The sequence below is a fragment of the Chionomys nivalis genome, chromosome 12, assembly GCF_950005125.1.
Source record: "Chionomys nivalis chromosome 12, mChiNiv1.1, whole genome shotgun sequence".
Taxonomy (NCBI): Eukaryota; Metazoa; Chordata; class Mammalia; order Rodentia; family Cricetidae; genus Chionomys; species Chionomys nivalis.
This window is the reverse complement of record NC_080097.1, coordinates 43,467,504-43,479,800: the sequence shown is the minus strand read 5'-3', so window position 1 is coordinate 43,479,800 and position 12,297 is coordinate 43,467,504. Positions and strand designations below refer to the sequence as shown.

The 12,297-nt window shown below is 43.8% G+C and overlaps 1 protein-coding gene across 5 annotated transcripts in view; it reads right to left on the bottom strand.

The window, feature by feature from the left end:
- Nucleotides 1-8,743: 8,743 nt before the first annotated feature.
- The window catches only part of Ppp3cc (protein phosphatase 3 catalytic subunit gamma), a 70,220-nt gene continuing 66,666 nt past the window's right edge, over nt 8,744-12,297 (bottom strand). For 3 of the 5 annotated variants that reach the window (XM_057786092.1, XM_057786093.1, XM_057786096.1), the window contains 2 exons: nt 10,169-10,198; nt 8,744-9,098 (listed from right to left, as the gene is read on the bottom strand). In XM_057786092.1, the coding sequence (XP_057642075.1) occupies nt 8,926-9,098; nt 10,169-10,198 (203 nt within the window). In that variant the 3' untranslated portion in view covers nt 8,744-8,925. The remainder of the gene's footprint in view (nt 9,099-10,168; nt 10,199-12,297) is intronic. The other 2 variants (XM_057786094.1, XM_057786095.1) reach the window with 1 other exon arrangement.

The window sequence follows — 12,297 nt, the reverse complement described above, 5'->3', positions numbered from 1 at the left end:
GTTCTCAACATCTAAACCCCAAAGGCTATGGAAAGAAGCAGTCCTTGCCCAGTTTATCTAGCCTGTCCTGCAGGTGGCCTGGACACTGACTGACATAACATCCACCCTGTGTTCCTTTTCATGGGCGAACAAACAGATGCTATGGGCAAGCAGGATGCCTCCGAGAAGGGCCGAGCTAGACAGACTTCCTTCAGTTCTTACAAAGGATGAAAAGAACAAGTTGCCAGCTCTCAAGAAAGCAGACTCTACAGAGGAGGATATAAATGATGACGTCAGTGGGAACGCAAGCCAAGTCACCTTGACCAAAGACAAGGGCACAGACCCAGGGGCTGGAAAATTAGGTCTGCCTCAGCCTTCCTTTCCAGCTCAGGTAAACTGAGATAAGGGAGACAGAGGGCTGGTTGGCTGGCCAGAGAGTACCATGAGGTAGAGTGCTAGTCTCCAAACAAAGGCTAACCTGTCTTTCTGCCTCCTAGAGTTCTATGATGAACTGTCTCCACTGTATCAACATTAAGACTTAATTTACCCCCCTAAGTGACCAGCCCACTGTTGATAAGCAGATTTTTAAGACAATCTTAAGAGTTGTGATCTTTAAAAAGAGAAGGAATAAGAAGGAAGGAAGGAAAGAAGAGGAGGAGGAGGAGGAGGAGGAGGAGGAGGAGGAGGAGGAGGAGGAGGAGGAGGAGGAGGAGGAGAAAATCATCTTACTACCCATAGCAGACCACAAAGTGGGGATTAGATTCTGATCTAGCAGGGTCAGTGTGACTCAGTGTGTCATCCTTCTTTCCTAGGCTCTTAAGCAGCTTCCCACGACTCTACAAATAAGGGCAAACATTACCTCATCTCACTGGAGCTTTAGCAAAGGGATAAGGCCACTGTTAGCTCAGGAAGTCACTGGGGTAACAACATAAAATATTCACTTGGCTCTTGTGCAGTTAAAAATCTGGGCTCATTTTTCTGGTCTGAAAATTGCACACTGTAGCTGTATTTGATGTCAATGTTGCAATTTGGGTCCAGTAGACCTAGATTTAGCCTTTCCACCTCTGTTGTCAAAATCCATCCAAGTCCCTCTCCGGGGCCCCAGGCTTTCCCTATCCCCAGCCCCAAGCTGTGCAGCGATGCTTATCCGCTCTTGCGCATTCACAGCCCCTTGGGATCTATGTTCTCTTCAGAGGACTCCAAGGCTGGTCTGGTCCTTCTAAGCTTGGTATTACAACTCTCCATCAACTCCCTTCTGGCCTCTGACTTTTCCCAGGCTGGAATCCACCCATATCTATGGTTAAGATCATATGCACACTTATTAAATGACTATTGCAAAACATATTTTTTTGTGCTTTGTAAAGACTATTTTCTGGGTTATCATTTTTCTTTTTCAAACTTCAAGGAGGGGCCTCTGCTGGAGAGGTCACAGAAGAATCAGGGACTAGAGCAGAAGTTAGTTGTGGGCATAATTCCAGGAGGGGGCAAGAGGCAAAGGAAGGGAATTTATGTGGGGAAAAACAGAAACTCGGAAGAGGCCATCAGAGTGATAACTGTGGCTGGGGGAGGGGAGGTCATTTCTTGGGAAAGGACTTCGTTGGTGTTGTTAGAGACCAGACCAGACATCAGAAACCAGGCTTTCCTTTGCCTCTCGAGTTATTACCTAGGTCAGAGCCAAACTTAGTAAGTCCCTCTACTAAGAAATCAAGGAAATAAAGACACAGGGAGTCAATGAAGTTTTTCTTCAATTTTAAGGGCATTTTCTTCTTTTACTCTTAATGACTTCCAATATACAGTAAGAAAGTTCTTACAAAATTTTATTATTCATAAAGACTTATTAATGTCTCCTGTTGATAAGTAACATTTCCACAACTGTCTTTAACATAACAGAAAGCAAGAGAATGCAGGTAACCTCTAAGCACAAGCAAATAGCCCATCATTCAGAGAGCCACCAGCTAGATCGGCATGTGTGACCACCTCATCACCTAGGCAGCAAGACCGGGAACCGACCCAGGAGAAGGTCGATGATACTCCTATTAGGAAGAAGAGCTACGGATTAGAACGCTGTGAGAAAGGAATTTGAGGAGCTCCTGATGGCATCTTTACAAAAGTTCGGGGACAGACAAAAACACATTTTCTTTTTCTCTTGTTCTCAATGCAGGTTTTCATTATATAGCCCTGGCTAGCCTGGAATTCACTGTGAGACCAGGCTCGCCTCAAATTTGCAGTGATCTCTTGCTTCATCCTGTGCCCAATCCAAATCACATCTTACCATCACAAATCACAATCTCTGGTTGCCTGCTTCTAATCATGTGCACTTCACTTTGATATGCCCCCCTCAAACCAAAAGGACACGGAGGGGGGACCTGGAAAATGGTGAAAAGGATCGAAGGGAATGTGGCAGGGACTTACAGGCAGGCAGCGTGCTTGGCTCTACTTCAGAGCTGCACAGAGGGATGGTCCATGTCCACGTCCTCGCTGCTTGATCTGAAACCACCTAGACTTGGCATAAAAGCGTTGACGATGCATAACCCTGGCTCAAACAAAGGTGTTATTTAGCACGTCTTGCCACGGTTGCTGAGGCGCAAGGTCAAGGCCTCCCAGGAGGGAATATGCCCGCAGTATCATCTTTACCTTTGTGACTGCATAGATGAAAGCAGCTAACACTGACCCCATTCACTTTGGCTGGCTAGATAGAGGCAGGACAGCTCCCAGTCCCAAAGTCATGTAGTTCCCTCTCTCAGACTCAATGGCACAGAGCCCTATTGTTAACACAGCTCACTGCTGGCATCCAAGATGAGAGCATTGTCCCTGTCCTTTGGCTGACCAGCTTTCTTCTCTACACATGTCTGTTCTTTCTTACGGCTGTCCTATGAGCTTGTGACCATGGCAAGGACTAAAGGATTCCTCCATGTGACCCACAGCTTCCTCGCTGGTGTCTCACTGGCCCATCCCAGCTGCCCTTTACACCAGTCTAACAGACTACAGGAAAGATGAGGTGGCTGTCAGATGAGGTCAAACCCCATGGCTAAATCCACAAACAATCTAGCAAACTGGAGCCTCATACCCAACACTGGGCTTGACGTCCACTCTTCCTCTGGAATTGTTTTCTGCCTGGGTAGGGAAAACTGAAAGCAAGAAACCTGGGTTCTGCCGTTACCATAACATCTAGGTTAAATCCTGGGGTTCTAGAATGCGACCTCAAATGTTTACTGGTTAGGAAATTATCTTCAAAACAAACATTGAGCAGAAGAACCGATGATCACTAATATGAAGGAAACTATGAACCACAGTGTGGGGCAGGATTTTCTTAAACTAGTATAACTGAGTGGTCACTCAGATTGGCCGGCATAGACTTAGTTCTCTAGAGTGTGAACTTTATAGACATTTATAGATATGATATAGGCGATACTTGGGAGATCAGCTACAAGGTTTACATAAGGCAGAGGGAAGGGATTTGGGCTTCCTCAATTGAAGACTGGAGAACTCTTGCACAATGGCTATAAGCAGGAAGCCCAGCTGCATCTCACATGACTTAGGATATTTTTCTTACATACACCAGCTGCCTCAGACTTTGTGTTTGAAAGCCACACGGAGAAAAGTAACTAAGGAATAATGTGAAGGCTGAAAAAGTCTCAGAGCGACTCCATTTTCAGAGATTCTACCTCTGCTCCTTAAGGTCATCAACTGATTTTCTACTGACCAAAACAAGAGGGTTTTTAATTCCCATTCTAAGTTGTCAGGGTAAGAAAAGAAGTGTTTGCCAGCAAGGGAAACTTGCTTCACTGAACAGCAAGCTACTCTGGAAGAAGAGAAAAGGCAATGAAAGAGAGGAAGTGGTAGATGGGAGCAATGCTGGCATTCCCTGACAGTCTGACATCTCTGTTCCTAGGCAAAGAACCACATCAAGCACCCCCATCGTCATGTGACAAGTCATATATACTTTGATAGTTAATATCTAGTGACAAAAGAGGTATCTGTTGCCTTGAGGTTGCAAAGAAAATGGAGGCATTGTAACACACTAGTTAGCAACCCCAGCACTGCACACACACACCATCTAAGCACACACAGACCATCTATGCACACACACACCATCTAAGCACACACAGACCATCTATGCACACACACACCATCTAAGCACACACACACCATCTAAGCACACACAGACCATCTATGCACATATACCCACACACCATCTAAGCACACACCATCTAAGCACACACAGACCATCTATGCACACACACACCATCTAAGCACACAGACACCATCTAAGCACACACAGACCATCTATGCACATATACCCACACACCATCTAAGCACACACCATCTAAGCACACACAGACCATCTATGCACACACAGATCATCTAAGCACACACAGACCATCTATGCACACACAGACCATCTAAGCACACACAGACCATCTATGCACACACAGACCATCTATGCACACACAGACCATCTATGCACACACACACACACACACACACCGTCAAAGCACACACAGACCATCTATGCACATATACCCACACACCATCTAAGCACACACCATCTAAGCACACACAGACCATCTATGCACACACAGATCATCTAAGCACACACAGACCATCTATGCACACACAGACCATCTAAGCACACACAGACCATCTATGCACACACAGACCATCTATGCACACACAGACCATCTATGCACACACACACACACACACACCGTCAAAGCACACACAGACCATCTATGCACACACACACACCATCAAAGCACACACAGACCATCTATGCACACATATACACACATACCATCTATGCACACACAGACCATCTATGCACACACAGACCATCTATGCACACACAGACCATCTATGCACACACACACATACCATCAAAGCACACACAGACCATCTATGCACACACACACACACACCATCTATGCACACATACACACACAGACCATCTATGCACACACAGACCATCTATGCACACACACACACCATCAAAGCACACACAGACCATCTATGCACACACACACACACCGTCAAAGCACACACAGACCATCTGTGCACACACACACACACCATCAAAGCACACACAGACCATCTATGCACACATATACACACATACCATCTATGCACACACAGACCATCTATGCACACACACACACATACCATCTATGCACACACAGACCATCTATGCACACACAGACCATCTATGCACACACAGACCATCTATACACACATACCCACACACCATCTAAGCACACACACACCATCTAAGCACACACAGACCATCTAAGCACACAGACACCATCTAAGCACACACAGACCATCTATGCACATATACCCACACACCATCTAAGCACACACCATCTAAGCACACACAGACCATCTATGCACACACAGATCATCTAAGCACACACAGACCATCTATGCACACACAGACCATCTAAGCACACACAGACCATCTATGCACACACAGACCATCTATGCACACACAGACCATCTATGCACACACACACACCATCAAAGCACACACAGACCATCTATGCACACACACACACACCGTCAAAGCACACACAGACCATCTATGCACACACACACACCATCAAAGCACACACAGACCATCTATGCACACATATACACACATACCATCTATGCACACACAGACCATCTATGCACACACACACACACATACCATCAAAGCACACAGACCATCTATGCACACATATACACACATACCATCTATGCACACACAGACCATCTATGCACACATATACACACATACCATCTATGCACACACAGACCATCTATGCACACACACACACACACCATCTATGCACACATACACACACATACCATCTATGCACACACAGACCATCTATGCACACACATACCATCTAAGCACATACAGACCATCTAAGCACACACATGTATTATTCAGATTTTATCAGAACACAGAGATTGAAAAGGGATGTTCCCTTTATGTCAGACAAATTTTTAAATTTCTATTTAAAACTTAGTCTTTGGTAAGTGTGAAGTTTCATATGCGCATATTTAACCACAGCTGGAAAGCCCTTTCTGTGTGGAGTATCCACTTTAAAATGGTGTTTCAGAGGTTTGCAAAGGAGGGCTCTGCCATTCCTAGAGAACTGCTTTAAGAAGTGGTTACTGTAATTTCTCTGAATGGGAGAAGTTTCTGAAAAAGAAGATCCCTGTGGACCTAATGTGAAAACCGAAAAAGAGGGAAGTGTTTTTGGCATATTTAGAATACAGGGGAAAGATGTAGTAAAACACAGAGAGATCCTGAGTGCCGGGATTAAATGCATGCGCCACCACCAGCTGGTGTCCAGCCACCATTTTTTATTAAAATTTTTATATTTACCTATTTTGTATATGCATGAAATAGCACATATGGAGCTGAGAGGCCAACTAGCAGAAGCTGGTTGTCTCTTCACCAGTGGGCTCCAGTTATCTGAGTGACATCATAGGCTCAAAGACAAGACCTGTCCCTTGGCCTTGGAATGCATTAGGCAGCTAAGGATGACCGTGAACTTACTGATGTTTCTGCCTCCACATCCCCAATGCTGGGACTGTGGACCTGTGCCATCACACTTGGCTCTCTTTTATGAACAAAGCAATCCATGCAGGAACACTACAACTCCCAAGAACACTTTGATCTCTGTCATGAATAAACTGCAAAATGTTAGCAAAGGTATTTAAAAAAGAACAAACAAAAACAGATGGGGCTGGAGCAATGGCTCAGTGGTTTAGAGCACTTACTGCTCTGGCAGAGTACTGGGTTCAAACCCAGCACCCATAAGGTGGCTCACACCCATCTGTAACTCTAGTTCAAGGCTTCAGATAACCTGGGGCATCCTCTTCTGACTTTGTGCACCAGGCACACATATGGCACGCATGCATATATTCAGACAAAACACTCATTCACATAAAATAAAATAAATCCAAAAAATCCCACAGATAAACAAGCTAACCTTTCATTTTCCTCATAAAAATCAAATTTTTTAAAAAAGTAAAAATTACTGTTGTTTTTATGCTTTTCCCAAATCTTCCAATGTGCTATATTATTGTCCGAGATACTTACTTTAATGCTAGATTCCCACATCACATCAAAAAGTTCTACAAGCTTTGACCAAGGGGCTCAGAATCCAAGTCATCATAAAGCTCACCAGTGAGTGCTGTGACATGGTACCTGTGATCAGATGGAGCTAAAGGTGACGTCCAAGCAGTCCTAAATCTTCTAAGTTAGGACATTCTTTAAAAAATTTAAAGAAAAAAAGCCCAACAAGCTAGTCAGGAGTGGTGGGGCATACCTGTAATACCTGCACTTGGGAGGTAAAGGCAAGAGATCAGGAGGTCAAGGGCAGCCTCAGCTACATAATAAGTCTGGGCTGGCCTGGGCTACATAAGAGCCTGTCTCAGAAATTAAAATCAAAGTCAAATGTGGTGGTGCATTCCTTTAATCCTAGCAATCACAAGGCAGATGCAGGCGGAGTTCTGTGGGTTCCAGGCCTATATAGTGAGACTCTGTGTCAAAAAAAAATAAAAGTCTAAGGGGTAATTATATCTGAGTCCCTAATTTTGGATTCCAAATTATGCTAACCAAGGTTCCACAGAGTTCAGCCCAATGACCCCTGAGGGATGAGGACCCCATGACTAGAAGCTAGTTTTCTAATTAACTTTAGACCAGAAGCCTCACTCATCGGATCCCTCTAACAAGGGTCAGTTTATAAGGACCCCACTCCACCATCTAATAAGTTCCTTTTAGACAGACTGACAGTGGAAAACAGATGCATGCTGGGAAAAACAGACGCATGCCTGATGTGATGACACAGAAGGGCAAAGCCAGGTCTCAGTGCTGCATGTCCTGCAGGCCTTCAGAAAATACTCAACTTCCTTTGCAGATGGATTCATCTGGGATTAAAAAATAAAAACAAAAGAATCTAGCAACAATTGAAACCTTGAAAATCTCCCTTAAACTTCCAAGGGGACTTTAAGCAATTCTAAGAAAACCTCTCAGTATTATTAATTTTTTTTATCTATGTGTGTTCCACAGTGTTTGTGTGGCAGTCAGAGGATCACTTCTGTGAGTTGGTTCTCTCTCTCCTTCCACCATGTGGATCCTGGGGATCAAACTCAAGTCATCAGCCTTAGCCATCTCACTTTTTTAGGAGGAACAGTATTAGAACCATTAAAATAAACCTATGAGTGGAGGCACAGCTGAGAGGCAGAGGACATTTATGCCATGTGTGAGGCATGGGTTCAATGCTGTGTATCACAAACAAACAAACAAACAAACAAAAACCTCACACTCATGGAACTGAAGAGTCCAAAAATAAATTATTACAGAAGCCAGTCCCACCTGGATCTTAAAAATCATTAGATTAAGTTATTCTCTTGGAAGTTCAAGTTTCCCTCAGAACAGAAGCAGTTTTAGCTACTGCCACCTGAGGTTTTCTTCAACGGTACCAAACAGAAAGGGGAATGAGAAGACATGTTGGAGTTAGTAAAATTACAAGTCTTCAATGAAAGAAATCACCTCCCCGGACAAGAGAAGGGCTAAGTAGTAGCCTGAATCAGAAACCCAGGGTTGAGGCTTTCAAGTCCCTTTTTATTAGGGGACAGACTCCTTTACAGAACAAAGCTTCAATACACACACACACACACACGTGCGCACACACACACACACACACTCACTGACGACAATCAGATCCACAAGGGGCGCGGGGAACAAAACAGAAGTACTTTTTATATATATTGAACATAAATTAAAAGAATTTATAAAATGGTCATCTTTCTTACAGAATAAATGCGGCTGAATTACAAATGCACCTCCATGTTTAAGTTGTTTGAGTTGTTTCTGTTTCATTTCCAATAATAAATAAATATGATTTGATCGCAGGGTTGGAACTCATCTGGGCTGCACGGGGCTCCAAGTCATTGCAGGGCTTTCTTTCTGTGGTCGCCCCTTCGTGCAGCGTGTGAGTGGACCATCTTCACTGGCCCATCAGGATGCCCACCCTCTCTTCGGGGTGGCATCCGCTCATTAATTCGGTCTAGACCTCGGGCTTCTTCAAAACTCCGGATCTTCTGTGGATACCCTCTGATGGCTGCAGAGAAAAAAAGGGGGGGGGAGGAAGTGCTCAGGCAGGGAGGTGGCAAAGTTAACAGCTTAGATCAAGTTTCTAGGCACACAGCAATCTCCTAGGAACACACAGGAAGGTGGCAACAGAGCACATGTCTGGTGACAAGCAACACGTGATTAAATCAGCCTTGTCCACAACCATTGCTTCCATACAGCTCACAGTGCGAAAGAAACAGTCATAGATTAAAAAATTCTGGCAAAAATAATCTTGCTAAGAAAGATTAGCTCTTAATTAGCCTTCACACATTTGAAATAGTTTCTTAAGAGAAACCTGCTCAGTTCTAGAAAAGGGCGACACCAGGAGAACCCTGCACACCACACAGATGGTTGCTTTAAGCACAAGCATCACCTTGACCACACAGAAGCAACAAGAGAGCTATCTGTTCAAGACAGCTTTTTATCTTTACAGTCAGAACATAGAATAAGATCAGCACTGCCAATCTGATTCATCTTTGAAATTTTTTTTCTTGTGGTATTGGGGATTGAACCCCAGGCCTCACACACCTTAAGCAAACATTCTACCACTGAGCTATAATTCCAGCCTGACTCAATTTTGAATTGTCAAAGAATCACCTTATCTAATAAAATCACTAAATCTACAATACAGGTTTATCACTTCCGATGGTATTACTTAAAATGTGTCTCCATAGAAACAAAGATACTTTAGTCTGAATGCAACTTCAGTTCGGTCAACTTCAGAAATGAAGCATCTAAGTTCTATCTATTTTTGCCTCCATGCCTGTTAGCCTTTTGAGTCATTAGGTAACAAAGTATGCCTGTCTCTTAATTCTCTTAATAAAGAAAAAATTAATTAAATCATTTGACTTCTGTCATCACACAAAACTGATAGATTTAGAAAGGACATAAACTGTGTGAAGGTCATCTGAGAAACAGGCCGACACGTGGCCACACTGAGGGCCATCCTCTCCTTTTCTGTCACAGTTCTGCAGATACAAGTGAGTCTGGAAATGCTGATGAAGCTTTGCGACTGGCGCATAGACACAGGGGCGTTCCAACAGAGTGACATGACCATACCTTCCTGTGCCTCTGCTGCTTGTACTGTGGCTGCAAGAAGGCAGGAGCAGTGGCATGCAAAAATGAAGACAGAGAAAGAGTGAGTGAACCAATAGTAATGCTGCCAGCAGACATCCCAGAGTCCCCCGGCCAGCACACCCACCCATAACTGAAGTCGGTTCTGAGTCAAAAGAAATTAGGGGATTACTGCAGAGAGATGAAGGAGGATGTGCACATGAGGTGGGGAGGATCTAACGTTTCCAGCATTTCTGGTGGCACAGGACTGCTGCTCTCTTCATTCGAAACAGCCAGCTGCTAGTTTATGTCTTGTGATCACACATCAAAATGACTTGTCAAATCAGATAATTTAACATCACAACTGTGTTTGAGTTTATAACTGCTCAGATTATATCAGGCGAGCTGTTGCTGGGTCCTATTTAAAAATCCTACTTCTTAATGTTTTCAAATGACTGATGTATAATCCAACTGTCCTTAACCATTTAATAAACAACAGCAATATGGTACCCCTTGATAGCTCTGGCATTTGGAAAGGGAGAAAAATAGTTTATAGATGAGATGTTACTTCCCGTCTAGGGGTAAATGACTAGGCACTGATTTGAACTCAAATTCATATACCCATCTGAGGTGGAAGCTATGCAGAGGCTCACACTGATACTCCATATAGCTTCTGTTCTTGTGTAGGAAAGCAAGTCAATTACTAAGAAAGCCATCTTCCCCCTCTCAGCGACAGAAATGGGAGCAATTTAAAAATGACCACCAACAAGGAAACTTCCTCCTGCCATTCTCTATCAGACAGTAAAATACACAGAAAGGTCTAGGGTGCAGCAAGAAAGATTCTATCTCTCCAATAGCAATTTTCCTAGGGAAGGGAGGATGGTCACTCAGCAGCCAGACCACTGTGAGGCTTTACCTGTCACTACAGGAAGGGGGAGAGCTGCAAAGCTACCTGCCCTCCTACATCTGTTGGCAACCCAAGCGCTTGGGATGCCCCTGGAAGGCTCCTGTTAAAAGCACTGCCACATGCATCCTCCCTAACCTCAGATGGGCCCAATAAGCCACATAAGTAAGTGACAGCAGCTTCTCACAGAGCAGGGCATTGCTCAGGCAGCTGTGAGGACGTGGGAGCCAAACCTTTGTCAAAAATTCTATGAACAGTGCTGGCCTATTTAGAGTTTGAATTTCTGTAGTACATAACAGCATCAAATTTCAAGAAAAGTATTTTAGATTTGTTTATTTCATATGTATGAAAGTTTTGTCTGCATATATGTAGGTCAGAAGAGGGTGTCAGATCCCCTAGAACTGGATGGAGTTAAGGATGATTGTGAGCCATCGTGTGGGTGCTGGGAACTGAATCCAGGTGCCCTGCAAGGATAACAAGTACTCTTAGTGGCTGAGCCATCTCTACAGGCCTCCAGTATCACATTTTTGGGGTTCTCATAGAACCGTTCTTTTGTATTGGTTATTAGCACAGCAGTCTGTAACAAGGGACGTGGTAAAAAAAAAAAAAATCATGAAACTGTTAACTAACATACAATTCCTTTTTTTTTTTTTAAGATTTATTTATTTATTAAGTATACAGTGGTCTGCCTGGCCTGCAGGCCAGAAGAGGGCACCAGATTTTATTACAGGTGGTTGTGAACCACCATGTGGTTGCTGGGAATTGAACTCAGGACTTTTGGAAGAGCAGGCATTGCTCTTAACCACTGAGCCATCTCTCCAGTCCCCTAACATATAATTCCTATATCATAAAATTCAATTGTTTAGAGTGTGTTAGTCAGTATTTTAATTTTGTTTTTGTTTTGTTTGTTTTTCGAGACAGAGTTTATCTGTCTAGCCCTAGCTGTCCTGGAATTAGCTATATAGACTAAACTGGCCTTGAATTCACAGAGATCCTCCTGCCCTGTCTTCCGAGTGCTGTGATTAAAGGCATGTGCCACCATCTGGCTTTAGATTTATTTTTATTTATGGGTATGATTGTTTCTCCTGGGAATCAAACCTGGGTCCTCTGCAATAACAGCTTTTAACTGCTGAGCAATCTCTCCAGCCCCTTAAATGTTCCAATTACATTTTTATTTAGTGTGTATGTGTGAGAGAGAGAGAGCGAGAGCGAGCGAGAGAGAGAGAGAGAG